At 38.2% G+C, this 12,700-nt stretch overlaps 1 protein-coding gene and 1 long non-coding RNA gene across 2 annotated transcripts in view; one reads left to right on the forward strand and one right to left on the reverse strand.

The window, feature by feature from the left end:
* The window catches only part of LOC136877497 (uncharacterized), a 69,571-nt gene extending 61,260 nt beyond the window's left edge, over positions 1-8,311 (reverse strand). Inside the window, exon 1 of the long non-coding RNA XR_011018598.1 lies at positions 7,989-8,311. This is a non-coding gene — a long non-coding RNA (uncharacterized lncRNA). The remainder of the gene's footprint in view (positions 1-7,988) is intronic.
* The window catches only part of LOC136877496 (ribonuclease P protein subunit p30), a 286,160-nt gene that overhangs the window by 175,339 nt on the left and 98,121 nt on the right, over positions 1-12,700 (forward strand). The window contains exon 6 of the mRNA XM_067151598.2: positions 8,763-8,830. Within this exon, the coding sequence (XP_067007699.1) occupies positions 8,763-8,830 (68 nt within the window). The remainder of the gene's footprint in view (positions 1-8,762; positions 8,831-12,700) is intronic.

Here is a 12,700-nt window from a genome sequence, read left to right on the forward strand (position 1 = left end):
CTTGACGTCGTATGTGTGTGTGCGTCCCTTGTGGATGGCTGCTGGAGGAGAACCTGGATTGTTCTGGAGCGCGAAGAAGGGAACACTAGGAGACGACGTGTGAAGACTGCGGAGTTCGACGGATCGAGTGAACAGTGAATACTATCCCGACCTGCGAGGCTGACGACCATGACAGCACTAACGAGTGTGACTGAGTGGCTGAGAGAGTGTACTGGAAATAACCGATGACTCTGTGTATGTGTGTGTGTGTTATTGTAGATGGAACATAAGAGAAACCAAGAGAGAGCGCAAACCGTCTGTAAGTGTGTGATCGTGTACATGTGTAACTTGTGGCTCGGCTATCGTCTGTATGTGTGTAAATCTGTAGTTGTAGTGCTTAGTTAATAAATCTTAGAAATAGGTTGCTACCAGGTACTGTACGCATTTATTCATTTATTTACCCCGCCAACACGTTACAATATATATACAAACTTATGGTACATTTTGGAACTGAACTGGTTGAACTTGTCTTGAAGTTTCAAGGGAATGTCTTATTCATATCCTGTCAAATGGAGAAAATGCTGATGCTGGGATGGCATTATAGTCTATTGAAGTCATAGCATTTAAATATACCTTTAAATATACTTTTAAATATACCTTTAAATACATTTAAATATATCTTAAAGATCATCAATAAAGGTAGTCTAATGAATGAATTTGAAAACACCTACATCCTTTTAGACCAACACTTAAATAAAAACAAAAATCTAAATGACACCATTGAAACAAAGAACCCGGTCATGGAACAAAGCCCTAATTTATTGTCAACTCTTAACATAAACAGTAATTTTTTTTTTTAAATCTTCAACTATAAATCCAACAATAACCCAACTCACTCCCTGCCTACAGTGACATACCTACAGTACAAGAAGCAGAGATAAAGCAACTGTTCAGACCACCTCACACAAGCAACACAACAGGACCTCCTTCTAACATCTAAAGGGTAAGTTTCAAGAACATTAAATCTACTAACTAATAAATCATCCTAATATAGCACTCACACACTTGTATTGTTTTATTCCACAGACTTCAACACACCCACCAGCCACACACTACATCTTGAATCCAGTGAACGCTCTTCAACCTGACACTGAATAACCTCAAAAAGCTCCACAATCAAATAACATACAAGTTTATACGGTCACGTATTAATCCGTTATCTAACAAATCTTGATCAAACTAACAGCATTCTCGCCTTTCCACTTTAAGACACCTAAATATTGATGCTCATTCTTCTAAGGAGTGATACTGATCTATAGAATATTTAGACCTAAAAAAAAAAAAAAAAAAACATGTAAGCTGAACATGTTTCAATGTCCTACAAATATAAAAAGGTATATTTAAATGCTATGACTTCAATAGACTATAATGCCATCCCAGTATCAGCATTTTCTCCACTTGACAGGATATGAATAAGACATTCCATTGAAACTTCAAGACAAGTTCAACCAGTTCAGTTCCAAAATGTACCATAAGTTTGTATATATATATTATGTAAATTGTTGTAAAAAATAATGTTTAAGAATAGTTCTAGCATATGTTAATCTCCAATAAGTTGTAAAAATGTACAGATGATTTAATTCCACTTGCAGCAAGCCGTTCTCATTACCGACAATATGAAAGTTAAGTCAATATATTCCATTAAATGTGAACACGAGTAGAATGTCACTTTAGAACTTTAAAACATGGACTGCTTAATCACTCCTTTGCAATGTTATATAAATAATATTGACTATGATTAATCCTAAACTAGCACCCACTCAGAGCTCTGACTTGGAGATAGAATTAATGGCTGATGATGCCTGCTATGCCAGGTGAAACATGTACCATACTCAAAGTTAATGTAATGACATTGTTATAGTCATAAAGACTTAACCAGTATTGAATAGGTGGTTTCAATAAATTAATGTTCAACATTTAATAATTGATTTTCAATACGGTCAAAATGAAAATAATCACTTGTAATAACCGTACTTCTGTCGACTGCTGATGCTCCATAAACCGCACATAAACATTTGTGAATGTTTCCAACTGGTTCTTGCTCCGTAGTGTGAATTTCAATGATGACATGCTGTTTATAACATACATCATTTACAGACGCCATGTTGAATCATTGCTGCAAGTACGCTGTCTGTCGGAAGAAACAGAAAGTTTGTGCACACACTGTGAAAACTTCAAAGAATTCATATCTTACGTTTCGCATTCGTACCATTGTTGGGGTTGAGAAAAAAATTGTGGTGAATTATTTTCTGCGCTACCCTTGTATTTTATGCACCTCATGACTACGAAAATGCCCTGAAGTGAACCTACTGGAATTCCAAAAATATTACACATGCAACATGGCACAACCAGCATACAAAAAAATATGACCCTAAGTCATGATTATCTACAAGTTAAGAGGACCAGCATTTACAGTTCTTACTACAAATACATAAATAGATAGACCTGTACCTGCAATGGTGATCTGAAGCGGTTCTGCCTGAATTTTTGGCTTAGAACATCATCATAAAGCTGATCATAGGCATTTTACTTATATAAGATGCCTGGTTCTTATGTTTCTTCTAACTTATTATCTACACAGACACTACACATATCTTGAGGTAAGATGCTGATTTTTTATTGAGCTCTTAATATTACACATACAATATATCACAATAACAATGAAATACACTTCTGTTTCTCGAGACATACAATAGACAATATAAAGACAAGACTCTCTTGAACTGGCGATCGTTGGCATGCACAAAACTACTACCGACCGACCAGGTGTTCTTCACTTCGTAACTGTGAGGAGAGTCTTCCAATCTGACCCAAATATATTTAACCACGACCAGGTAGCCAGAAGACCATATTAACTGTTTCTGATAGCTCACTAGACAGTCTTTAATTTTCTCATTTACAGAAGTTCATAAAACCTTTGTACTGGCTGGCTACATTTTCCCATCACAGTATGGTGAATACAATGTTATTTACATTGAACTTTTACTTGGGTGTCCCTCAACACTTTACTTTACTTCTTCTACTGCCTCTCTCAAGCCAATGCGGCTTTCGTGACCGTGAGTTTATCACCTAACTCTTTAAGTTTTACAAGTTCCCTTCTTGATGACGACTAGCACAGGTTTGTTCCCTTGAACCAATGAATTCAGAGTGAGACGTTTTGCAGGAGTGGGGGTATTTATTAGGAATCCTGTAATGCTAGACAAAGCATTCACTATTGCACATCACCACATCACTTCCTACACCGCTGGACCTATTTTTCCAAAATTTACACACACAAAAAAATTAAAAAATCCCTTCGTAATACTGATCACAATGGTGGTATTTTCCAAGTCCATGTTCCTCCAACAGGCATAATCAGTCAAAGTTCTCAGCCAATTTTCCCATGACTTTGGTGTGGGGTGATTTTGATATGTGTCGTTTGCACTCTGGTGCCTGACCGATGAACTCCTCTTATGGACATAATTATCTGTGCTTCTCCCTGAGAGGTAAAATTCTGCCAAATAATTCACAAATTTCTAATAATCATTTCCTTTTTAACAGGAGGCCAAAATATCTTTGAATCACAGTTGTTAGTGATAAAATACCAATGTAAATTTCTGAGGTGTTCCAAAATATCCTGCTCTTGCTCAGCATTCGGATCACATGGCGCGAAGAGAAGCAAACAAGGAACATGGATCTAACTCAAGAATTGTGCAGTCGCCTTGGCGCCCTCTCTTTGCTCTCTCTTCAACTATTCCATTAATACCAGGTCTGTACCTGTGGAGTGGAAAGAAGCCAACGTAGTGCCAGTTTTCAAAGATGGAGATAAGGAAAACATAGATGATTACCGCCCAGTTTCTATAACATCAGGGGTCTGTAAATGTATGGAACGACTAGTTGCTAAATGTATGTTGGATTTTCTCAAGGAGAGAAACCTGCTGAACTCAAACCAGCACGGCTTCATTCCGGGAAAATCCTGCACAACACTTTTAACAAAAGTCATTGATGACTGGCAGTTCTCTTTGGAGCAGACTGATGTCTCACAAATAGACTGTGTGACTCTGGACTGGAGCAAAGCTTTTGACCAGGTGTCACATCAAAGAATTCTGTTAAAACTTAGCAACTACGGCATTCAGGGTAAACTGCTGTCATGGTTGAGGTCATTTTTGGTGGGTTGAATGCAATGTGTTGTGTACGGAGGAGCCAAATCAGACCAAACCACAATTACTTCTGGAGTAATTCAGAGCAGTGTGATAGGGCCCCTCCTGTGCACGATTTATGCTCTCGACTTACCGGATTGTGTAAATTCAACCATGGCGCAGTATGCCGATGACACAGTCATTTACAGAGCCATGAAAAACAGTGATGATATTGTAAAATTCCAATCGGATCTGGATAGTATAGCTCTGTGGTGTGAGGTAAATAGAATGTATATAAATATTAAGAAGTGTAAATATATAATACTAAGCAGAGCTAAACCACCACTCCAGAACCACCCTACTCTATGTGGAATCCAACTGCCGACTTCTAACTCCATCAGACTGCTTGGTATTCACATTACGGACAATCTGAAATGGAATAAACACGTGGAGGAAATGAGGTGTAAGGCATACAGAGCGCTAGGTTTCGTCCGTAGATGTCTCTCGGGAGGAAGAAGTAAAGCCCTACGAACGGCTTATATTTCCCTAGTGCGGCCCATACTATTATATGGCCTTCCTTCCTGGCATCCAAAGACAATGGAAAATATGAGGAAACTAGAGGGTATCCAGCGACGAGCAGAACGTTTAATTAACAAACACATCCCCTTAAACACAGCCAGGTCATTGCCACCAGTGAATTCGTTATGTACACAAATAGATGTAGCTGTCCTTAGGAAATCCCTGGCAGATAACACACACCTCTCCCCTTTCCACCGCCTGCAGCTCAATTACCGCTCTGTTAAAAGAGGCCAAGGAGTTACTCTTGTCCCTTCCTTCGCTAGAACAACCTCATATTTAAATGGGTTTTATGCAAGAGGTGCTCGTACCTGGAACCTTATACCATCAGAGGTAAAGCTGCTTCCTCTTCCTCACTTCCTCCGCGAAGTAAAGAAAATGTATATGTAAATAGAAACCCATGTGCGATCTATATAACTTGTATAAATTAGAATTGCAAGAAGGATGGGCGAATGTGTATGCGTGCGCGCGTGGGAGTGGTTGTGAATGAGTGTGTATACAGGAGTCTGAGTGAGAGTATAAATGTCTAGGTGTTCTTACTCTAATATTTTCAGGATGAATCAAGATCATTATTATTCTTAAGGGTACAGTGTTTGTAGTGTAAATATGTAAATTTAAAATTGTCTACATAAGTTTATATGTAAATATTCAGTAGAGTTTTAGTACACATGTGGAGATGGAGGTACTTCCGTGTATGTGGGGCTTGCCCTTTTTCCATCTACCACCCCTAAATTGTATATGTACAATTTAAGGAAAAGAAATAATAATAACAACAACAACAACAACAACAACAACAACAACTCTTGCCTGGGGGGCTCACTTTACACATCGTGGACGTTTTCCTCCCCATGCCGTAGTTTCAATCTCTTCTGCGGTGGTTCTTCTGAATCTTAGGATTATGGGATCAATACGGACACTGAAGAATAGGTGTGTTGTGGATCTATTAGGCCTAAAGCCATACTGTTGTTCTTCTAACTGTGGGTCTGGGATGACTTGCAATCTGCTCTCTGATTTTCTGGAGAAAAGGAGTGTTACTCTCCAGTATTTGGAGCATTTTTGGTAATTTTTTTTCGTAAACAGGGGCGTAATGACACCCCTGCTCCAATCAGCAGGTATCTTGTCATCCTTCCAAACTGCATTGAACACCCTATGTAGTCCCTGTAAACCCTGGGCTCCTGCTGTCCGCACTGACTTTGATTCCTGGGGATTTCCTTTGCAGCATCATCTTAAGGGCTGCTTCTATTTCTGCCCATGTAATGGGAGGTTCCTCTGTGTAGGTTTCAACACCTGGTACTTTTGTTCCCTGATCTGCTTCTGTCCTGTTCAATAGGTGATCAAAATGATTCCTCAGAACCTCTCTGATGTCCTCTTCTTTCTGGTCCTGGTTTCTATTGGGATCCTTGATTGCTTTGTTGGTTTCAACTGAATTCCTTTTGTTTCTGATCAACAATATTTTCATATTGTCTCTGCTGTCTTCCTCCATTTCTTGAGTATTTCTCCTAGCATTTTATCTTCTCCTCTTCTACGAATCTTTTAACTCTGTTTCTTGTCGTGGTAAACTTGCTTCAGGTCTCTGATCTTCCCCTCATCCCTACCTGGTCTGACTTGGATTTCTCTCTATCTCATTCTTTTTGTACTCTGTTTCTTTCCTTTATTGAGGATCTTACCCTTTCAATCCACCAGGGTGTCTCTTTTTCCCCTTACTGTTCCACTTTTCTTCCTGCAAACCTCTATTGCTTCTTTTATCAAGGTGTTTATAAATCTTGTCCTCTGTATCTCACTACTCTCCACTTCTGCTGTAGGCTGTTGTCCTCTTATACACTCCTGATACTTGGCCCTCTTTCAAATCTGTTGTAGTTCACACACCTCCATCTTAGGTAATTTCCTGGTTATTACCTTCAGTACATTAATGTCTTTCAGATCTGCTACTAATAACCGGTGGTTGCTGTTGAGGTACTCGCTTGGAATCACCTTGAAATCAGTCACAAGTCTACTTCTTTCTTTATCTGTAATGATGTAGTCTTTAGTTGTTCTCGTGTAGGCTGAGTGGATCACGATCCAGCCCTCAGTTGGGTCAAAATCTCCAACCTGGCCAGAAATCGAAACCGTGACCTCCAGGTAAGAGGCAGGCTCATTATTGCCTGGACCACAGGGCCAGTGGGCTGTGTACTAGTCTTTATATTATTTGGTTGGTGTACAGTGGCATAGCAATATTAAGGGGGCCAAAATAAGAAATTTAAAATGTCTCTGTTAATATTAGCTGGATTGATAAACTGAACATTATAGAATTTGTGTAAAATATAATTTCTTAACTTTATGCTTCATGCAATTTTTACCATGAGAGAAATAATAAGAGAGATAATTCACGATTATTTTATTTTTCACGAAGTTCCAAACCATGTGATTTGACCGAGCGGTTAAGGTCATGTAGCTCTGAGCTTGCATTCGGGAGATAGTGTGTTTGAATTCCGCTGTTGGTAGCCCTGAAGGTGGTTTTGTCATGTCGAAATTCCTCCTTCTAAACTTAGCGGCTGAGCAAACAAACCCGAACTCCAAGCTCCCTGCAGAAATTGTGACGTGTTGCTGTTCCTTGCCAGTTACTAGTACTTAATAAAATAAAATCTTTCTACATTTGAATAAATGACTGATGAATTGAATGAGCACTTCAATAGGGGCTTAAGCTACCTTTCCAAAATCGTCATTGTTCTTCTCCTGTGGACTTACCTGTCTTCCTAACTTGTTTATCCAGAATCTTTTCTACCATCTTTGCTGCCAGGATGAGGGTGATACCCCTACAATACTGGCACATTTTCTTGTCTCCCTTTCTAAATATAGGGAATTATAACCCCTTTCTCCCAATCCCATTCATCTTACTGCATCTGACCACAGGCTAACCCTTAGGAAAAACAAAAAGGAAATACCTGTGGAACTCATCACTGAAAACAAAGACAGTCAAAGACCAGGAAAGAGATCAATATTTGCCTTTAATCAGACTGAAACTTTAGTTTCCTACAAGTCAAAGCCTAACAAGCTGGTGCTCTTGCTTTCAACTCTGCTTGACAGTGATGACATCAAGAAAGAAACTGGCAAAGAATACAAAGTGTGGGGTTTATGTGTGTGACGGTATGCAAAGAGAATACAGTATGGCTAGGATCTCAAACCGGTGTCCACTCAGTGTTTTATTTTGAACTTAATGTTAGAGGAATAAATGCATATGTTATTATTGGAAAGCAAACTATCAAAACAATGACAGACCTGCTACAATTCCAAGAAAGGACTTCCTATTCAATCTAGCTCATCAACTTCTTGTTGATAATGCAGAACGAAGAACTGCAACAGACTCTCCCGTCCCCAGACCATTGAAGGACAGACTCATGGAAAGTTTTAATGTAGTGAGACAGCAACATTCACATGAGAGGCCTGTGCAACCAGGTCAATATGCTATCTGTGGTATCTGCCCTAGAAGAAAAAATAGAAGAACAAAGGTTATTTGTTGAGCATGTAACATTCCCATCTGCTGAGAACATACAGTGCCAATGTGTTCAAGATGCTCAACACAACAGAGGGATCCAGTTGAAAATGACTAGACTGGCTGATTGTTGGACAGAAGTAACATGCTTACGATGTTTAAATCAATCATATTTGTTTATATTTGATATTTTAGTAATTAAACTGGACTTGAGTAAATGCAACTAATTTGAAAATGCCTAAAAGTATAGTCTACGGCGATTTGCTTTGATGTCAGGTCACAGCCGTGGAATTGCGGCAATTTGCTAGCACAGCGTGGTCTCGTGGCTATACATTATTTTAAATTACTAATAATGATTTACAATTCTAAATAGGATGTTTTGGTAAGTAAATTCTCCTTCTTTAAATGTTGTTAACGTTTTAGGATTGTTTTCTTCATTTTAAAATCAGAGCAACAATTAACATTCGTGAGCAAATTGCTGTGGGGCATGCTGGCATGTAAAAATAAGGGTGTGTGTGATGACATGTTAACTTAATCCTCTTACTTCTTTCTCCCCACAGAATATCATCATTTCCAGTGGAGGAAGCCATCCTTTTCACATCAGAGGTCCATATGACATTATAAATTTGTATCCTTTTGTAGAAATGAGACAAATGATTTTAATTGAATATTTATCCTTCATAACCGCATTGTACTTGAAATAAACTTTCAGTGTATTGGATTGTGTCATACATATAGTACATGCCAAAGATATGTTTAGTACAGAATAAAAATGGCCAACTGGACACCATATAGATACGTACTCCACACGACCTAAAAACCTGAGAGTCTGTTTCAAATTAATGTATAACAGTTTATGCATTAAATGACCTGTTTAGTCTGTTTTAGTAGACAACTGAACTACTACTACTGCTACTGCTACTATTCTAGTTGATACACCGTATAAGGCTCTCACCCCTGCGTACCTCTCCATCTTCTCCATTCTTCTGTAAATACTCTCTCAGATAATCTCTGCAACTGATGGTTTCCCATGTTTACTGGGCCTGCTTTTGTCCCTTTCATACCCTCTTTCATTAAAGATCATTTTGGGAATTGCTTTTCTGTTCTCATCAAGTGACCAAACCATTTCAGTTTGAATACACCTGTTTTGTTTTGAATTCTTTCTACTCTTAGTACTTCTGTAGTACACCTCCAGCACAAATCATAATTGGCACTTAGTTTGCTTTATATAACATACCATTGCCATGGCACCTCCTTATTCCACACAGTGTCTAACAGACTGATAGAAGTCTACTGCTTGCCCTGACCTTGCTTTTATTTCGTTATCCATCTTTCCATCTTCTGACAAGTCACTTTCCAGCTATTTAAAGCTTTCAACATCCATTGGTTTATGGGGTCATCATCATCATCTTCAGTTTGCCCTTCCAGCGAGCTGGGTAGGGTGTTTGAAAACAGGCATCTTCCAAAATTGCCTATTCAAAAAGATTTTGTTGTCCAAGACAGATTCCCAATTCCATCCTCTTCTCTCCATGTTTTCCCTCTCAGTTGGTCCATCCACCTTCTTCTTGGTCTTCCAGCTGGTTTTCTACCTGTTATTGCCTTTTCCAAATAAGCACATGGTAACCTTGTGCTATTCATTTGTTTAACATGCCCAAATCATTTAAGTCTAAATGACCCAAGTCTTTTCTCCACTGATTCATTTAGACTTATGTTAGATCGGATCTCATCATTTTTCACATGATCGATTACTGTTTTTTTGGAGGACAGTTCTAAGAAATTTCATTTCACAGGCTTGCATCCTACGACATTCCTTTGATGTTAGTGTGCAGGTTTCCAGAGAATATGTAAGGATGGGAATGAAATATGACTTGTACAGGATCATTTTTGTTCTTTGTGGGACCTTCTCATCCCATAGTAGGTGTCTAACGATACTGTAAAAGTTAAAGCCTTTGGTTACTCTGTTTGTTATTTCTATCTCAGCTCTATTATTACTAGCCATTACGCTTCCTAAATATCTGAACTGGTGTACTACTTCAACTTGGTGGTCCTGTATTTTTATGTTGCATTCTGTATTATGTCTGCTGATTTTGAATGCTACTGTTTTTGATGGGTTCAGTTTCATTCTGTAATCATCAAACTTCTTACACCATGCATTCAGATTATTTTGCACTCCCTCCTCTGTTTCATCCCATATTGCCACTCTAGTCATTTTCATCTGGGGTATTGTGATTAATCCTCTTAGAGTTCAATCTGCTCTAGTTTGCCCCATTGTCATACTTTTATCTATGCTGATTTTCATGTCATTCTCTCTCATTTTGTGGGACCAAGCATTCACTTGTAGCTGTACTTCCTATCATCCTAGTTCCAAATCACTTCATCATCCACAAATGTCCATACTCGGTCATTTTTTCACTTTTCTTGCTTTCACATACCTCAGAAGGATAAAATGGGGTGACAATACACTTTGTTTTTAACAAATTTTAACCTTAAACCAAGACGTTCTCCCTAATTGGTTATAACACGGCTTCCTTATATATTGCTTTCTTCTTTTTCTTCTTCTTCTTAGCATTTGTCACACATACTAGCGTAATCTACTTTTTTGGCTCTCTGTCGCCACTTTACACTTTAATCATCATTATTTACACCTCGCTGATTTGTTTCTCTTTCAGAGTTTTACGCATGTGTGTGTGCGCGTGCGTGCATGTGTGTGTAATTATTTGGTCTTGTTCAAATTCCCAGTTTTCTCTATCATTTTTCACGGGATGAATGTTGGGTGAAAACTTGACCTTGTCCCCATTTCTACCATCAAGGTAATTTGCTCCAGACTAGTTAGGCGCTCCCAGGCATGCTCACTCCAAACTGTGATAAAATAATGTCCCATAAATACATACACCCTGGAATGATGGGGAACATATAAGTAATATGGACACGGTGAGGTCAACTAAAAGCTATAAATAAAGGCGAAGCGTGATGTCAGTTTTGGAGGAAAATCTGTTTATTAAAATAAACAAGAAAAATATGAAAAAAAAAAAAAAAGTAATAGCAAAAGGTATCAAATGATCCAAATTTTTACATGACTCAGAATTTTTCTTTCAGCACGATAAAGTCCATCTTGAGAATCAAAATAGAAATCGTACAAATATACAATATATGCCGACACCCATACTTCACATATCAAAACAAATCTTGAAGTTTCATTAATTTTACACCTTGGGCTTGCGTGCTCACACCACGCTCCTGGCTTTACTTTTGTTAACACTTTCAACTGTAGATGAGTACGTTCGCCTTTCCTGCACACTTGACATTGCAGTGGGGGTGCCTAACCTTGAGAAAAGACGTGATTTAATGCGCGAAAAGGGGAGACAAGAACTAATCTAACTGAACAAAATATAACACACTGAGGGGTAAAGCATCCTATGCACAAATATATACGCCTCGAATCATGAGCAATCTCATGAGTACAAAAAACAATGTGGATCGGTATCACACAAAATAAAATCACATAAATGGCAAATATACACAATCAAAGACACAAAGCACGAAGTCATATTTTCCAGGGCTTACCAAGAAAGCATGCAGCATTCACGCAACTCTCATTCACTCAAAGTCTCGATGGAAAATATAAATAAACGTGATTTTACACTTTAGCAACACATACTATTCAATGTATGTTCCTGAAATAAATTTTTCTTCTTCTTCTTTTATGACCACATAGGATCACTTTAGTCAGTCCGTCGTTCAGGTCTCTTTGAAGGGATTGTTCGGGCTTTGCGGTCCTCCCAGTACTTCTTCAGACGCTCCGATCTTCGTGCCCTTTCCTCAGTTGAAAATGTGCGTGTTGTTGGTTTGTTTTGTGTAAGGGTAAAGCGGAGGTTTGTGTTCTTGAGTTTTGTATTCAATTTTATATTTTTGGTGTCTTATGTTGTAAGGCCTATTTCCTTCAGATCCTCTCTTACTTCTCTGATCCATTTACATCCTGTTGTGGTATTTTTTGAGACGAGATTGTGTTGTACTAGTTGTTTCAGAAGTCTCGAGTCCTGCATCCTCATGATATGTCCAAAGAATCCTAGTCTCCTCTTACGCATAGTATCTGTAATGGGTTCTAGCTCTTTGTACACGACTTTGTTAGGTATTAACCGCCACTGTCCATCTTTCTGATATTTTTTGTTGATACAGGTTCTTCCAATCCTCCTTTCAATTTTCTGAAGTTTGTCAGTCTTTGATTGTTTATTCAGGTAAAAGAGTGTTTCTGCTGCGTATGTAGCTTCCGGTTTTATAACTGTGTTGTAGTGTTTTATTTTTGTATTTATTGATAGACATTTCTTTTTGTAGATATCCCATGTTAATTTTTGTGCTTTAGCTAATCTATTTGTTCTTACTTGGATTGAAATTTTTTCATTTAAGTTATGTGTTATTACTTCTCCAAGATATTTAAACTGAGTTACTATTTTGATTTTATTACCATTTATGGTAACTTCTTTTAGCTGTGTTGGTTTTT

The sequence above is a fragment of the Anabrus simplex genome, chromosome 7 (assembly GCF_040414725.1).
Source record: "Anabrus simplex isolate iqAnaSimp1 chromosome 7, ASM4041472v1, whole genome shotgun sequence".
Taxonomy (NCBI): Eukaryota; Metazoa; Arthropoda; class Insecta; order Orthoptera; family Tettigoniidae; genus Anabrus; species Anabrus simplex.